Raw genomic sequence first — 3,083 nt, 5'->3', positions numbered from 1 at the left:
TTAATAAGGTTTGTAATAAACCAAACCGTTTGTAAATCCGTCAAGAATTCAGCAAGTTACGAGCATTTTAGTTGGCGTATGTCACTAACCTTCCGTCCACAGCAGCAGGGAGCAGCAGCGCAGTCTCCTGACCTAAGATGGCCGCCAAGTGACGACACAGCTGACTCCGCCTTGAGCCATCTAGCCTTTCTATACATGTCTATGGTTTTACCCTTTACCCTCATGTCGTTGACTGGCTCGGTTCCGCCGATCGGTGGCGCTCGTGTGCCTCGACGCTCCAGCAGCGGGAGAGAGAAGAAGCACCCGGAAGCAGCAGTGAAAGCGGAAGTGCAGAGATGGAGGCGGCCGTGTTCATCTTCTCGCTCGTCGACTGCTGTGCTTTAATCTTCCTGTCGGTGTATTTCGTATCCTTCACGAGCTGCTGCAGCGGGTCAGGTGTTGTTTGTAACTCTTGATGACTGATGATGTTTCAGATGTGTGTTTGAGTGAAGCTCCAGACCTGAGCTCAGTGACAGGTTACAGACTGTTATGAATGATTATTAATCATCTCCATGTTTCCCTAACCTCAGTCTCAGATCATCACTCTGTCTGATCTGGAGTGTGACTACATCAATGCTCGATCCTGCTGCTCCAAACTCAACAAAGTGAGGCTGAACTATAATCTATAGCTCATGGCACAATAGGAAATATAAATGAACCTCAATTTAAATTGAACTGGTTTACATTTCATCAATAACAGACTTTTATTATATTATGAAATGATTGATAATCAATATAACAAAAATACAAATATATATATATATTTTTATCATTGTTTTTATATTACATAGAGGCATAACATATAGGATGATGTGTAACTTTATTTATTTTTTTCATAATTTTAAGAGTGTTAAAGATTACATGTGGCAGAATTTCAGTATTTGAGCTTTTCACCTGCCTGTTCATAAAAAGGTGTTTTAAAATCATTAAAATATTGTAATACTTTGAGATCGGGGTTTTAGTTGATTTTGCAGTCATACGTGACAGAGATGGGATTTCATCTGAATTACACATGCCTGTAATCTGTGATCTGACGGCAGTGTTATTCAGTCAGTATCTGAAGCAGTGCTGTGTGTGTGATGTTCCTGTCTGTGTTCAGTGGGTCGGTCCTGAGATGATCGCTCAGGCTCTGGCCACGCTCCTCATGCTGGGCTCCATGCACTGGTTTGTGTTCCTGCTCAACCTCCCCGTGGCGTCCTGGGATGTTTACAGGTGATTCAGCCATCACGCCTCACACACTGTGTGTGTAAACATGTGTTAACAGCCACTGTTGTGTGTGAACAGATACGTGAAGGTTCCCCTGGGGAACATGGGAGTGTACGATCCCACAGAGATTCACAACAGAGGCCAGCTCAAGTCCCACATGAAGGAAGCCATGATCAAACTGGGCTTCCACCTCCTCTGCTTCTTCATCTACCTGTACAGGTAAAAACACAGCACCTCTGAGCTCTGCTGCAGCTTATTCTGAACCAGAGGAGACTACACCTGAAACACAGCACACACCAACATCTCCACGAAGCTCTCAGAAGAGTCGACTCCAGCGTTAAGAGCTGTCTGCTCTAGGATTTAACATTTAAAAAGGACAGAAATTAAGCTAAAAAATAACACAGTAATAATATTATTATTAAGTTATAGTAATAATGTTATTTTACAGCAATATAGTATTCCAAAAGCCAAATATTTTAGCAATAAAATGTAATTGTTTTTGTAATAATAAAATTACTGTTCATTATCAGTATTTTATCTTTTATTATTTACGAAAGTAACAGTAATAATTATTACTATTAATATGTATAATTATTATTAAAATTTACAGTAGTATTATTTTTATGATCAACTGTAATGTTACTATTATTAATTTTTACTATACTAAAGTTTTATTTTACAGTAGAATACTATTATTGCAGTAGTAATGTTTCTTTTTTATTTAATTCATATATTTATTTTAATGTAAGTATTATTAATCTATATATTAAATAATACTAAGTTATGATGATTATTAGTTGTATCACTATTATTATTAACAACAATAAAGAAAATAATTATATTTTAATTAAATACTTAGTTTTTTTTTTACATTATTGTAGAATTTTCTTTTAAATAAAAAGAGAAATATTTTGAATATTAACTAATTTATAATCATTACTATTTATTATTATATAGTCATATTGAGTAGGTGGATTTCTTTTTTTGTCCTTTTTTGCTGATCACATGCCTCTGCATGGTGCATTCAGCAAAACTTAATCAAATCAAATCAATCTAGAAAAGTTCTCTCACTCCGAATCATGTGTTTTAGTTCATGGATGAAATGTTAAGGAGCTGGTAACAGTAGCCGTAGCGAGGCTAGTGTGCAGTGTCGCTGTGTAACTTATTTTCTCTGCTGTTTTGCAGCATGATCCTGGCTCTCATCAACGACTGACCCACAACACAAACTGCCAAATCATGAACTGGCCTTTACATTTTGTGAATAAACTCCAAGCATCCCAATCAGAAGATCAGCTCCAGCTTTCCTCAACACGTTCTCACTGACCACAAACCCCTGATGAAGCGCTCTCCTCTCGTCACGTGTCTGTACTTCACTTTGGTTTCTCTGTATCTTGCACTGCTTCTCAGGGCTGAAGCATCAAGACAACACACGTCCAGGATCTGCCACAGGATTATAAAACATTCTGCCTTTATATCTTACAGTTCAGACTTTGTTTCTTGCAGTTCTGAATTGCAAGATATAAACACAGTAACAATAAACGTGCAATTCTGAGGAAAAAAGTTATAATTATGAGAGAGATATATTTTTCTGTATCCCGTGGCAGAAACAAGTTTTCATAGATTTACCCTTAATGGTTTGAAATGTATGCTTTTTTTTCTTCTTCAATTTGATGAGCTAGACGCATACATGGTCAAATTCATGCTTTTTTTTTTTGATTTTCTCCCTCATTCACTTGCATGCTTTTTTTTTTTTTTTATTATTGCCTGTTGTTGGAAGCATTTTCTGTGTATGTTCTCTTGTTTACAGCTGAACGGCACTCTAGAATAACCAGAACCAG

At 37.1% G+C, this 3,083-nt stretch overlaps 1 protein-coding gene across 3 annotated transcripts; it reads left to right on the top strand.

Moving 5' to 3' along the window:
* The first annotated feature begins 245 nt into the window (after window positions 1-245).
* cnih4 (cornichon family AMPA receptor auxiliary protein 4) lies at window positions 246-2,564 on the top strand. 3 transcript variants are annotated; one of them, XM_059508658.1, is made up of 5 exons: window positions 246-404; window positions 576-644; window positions 1,139-1,251; window positions 1,324-1,464; window positions 2,431-2,564. In XM_059508658.1, the coding sequence occupies exons 1-5, from the start codon at window positions 336-338 to the stop codon at window positions 2,456-2,458; spliced, it is 420 nt and encodes a 139-aa protein (XP_059364641.1). In that variant the 5' UTR covers window positions 246-335; the 3' UTR covers window positions 2,459-2,564. The 3 variants fall into 3 exon arrangements, with proteins under 3 accessions (XP_059364641.1, XP_059364643.1, XP_059364642.1); XM_059508660.1 differs by having other exon boundaries at window positions 329-430; window positions 570-644; XM_059508659.1 differs by lacking the exon at window positions 246-404 and adding an exon at window positions 421-435 and having other exon boundaries at window positions 570-644.
* The last annotated feature ends 519 nt before the right edge of the window (window positions 2,565-3,083 follow it).

The sequence above is a fragment of the Carassius carassius genome, chromosome 24, assembly GCF_963082965.1.
Source record: "Carassius carassius chromosome 24, fCarCar2.1, whole genome shotgun sequence".
Taxonomy (NCBI): domain Eukaryota; kingdom Metazoa; phylum Chordata; class Actinopteri; order Cypriniformes; family Cyprinidae; genus Carassius; species Carassius carassius.
Note: the sequence above shows the minus strand (reverse complement) of the source record. Positions and strands in the feature narration are given on the sequence as shown.

Excerpts from the sequence above, each read along its gene's own strand:
- cnih4 (XM_059508658.1), top strand. The coding sequence starts at position 336 with ATGGAGGCGGCCGTGTTCATCTTCTCGCTCGTCGACTGCTGTGCTTTA. Across the intron at positions 645-1,138 it reads GCTGCTCCAAACTCAACAAA|TGGGTCGGTCCTGAGATGAT; the intron begins GTGAGGCTGAAC and ends GTCTGTGTTCAG. Across the intron at positions 1,252-1,323 it reads GCGTCCTGGGATGTTTACAG|ATACGTGAAGGTTCCCCTGG; the intron begins GTGATTCAGCCA and ends GTGTGTGAACAG.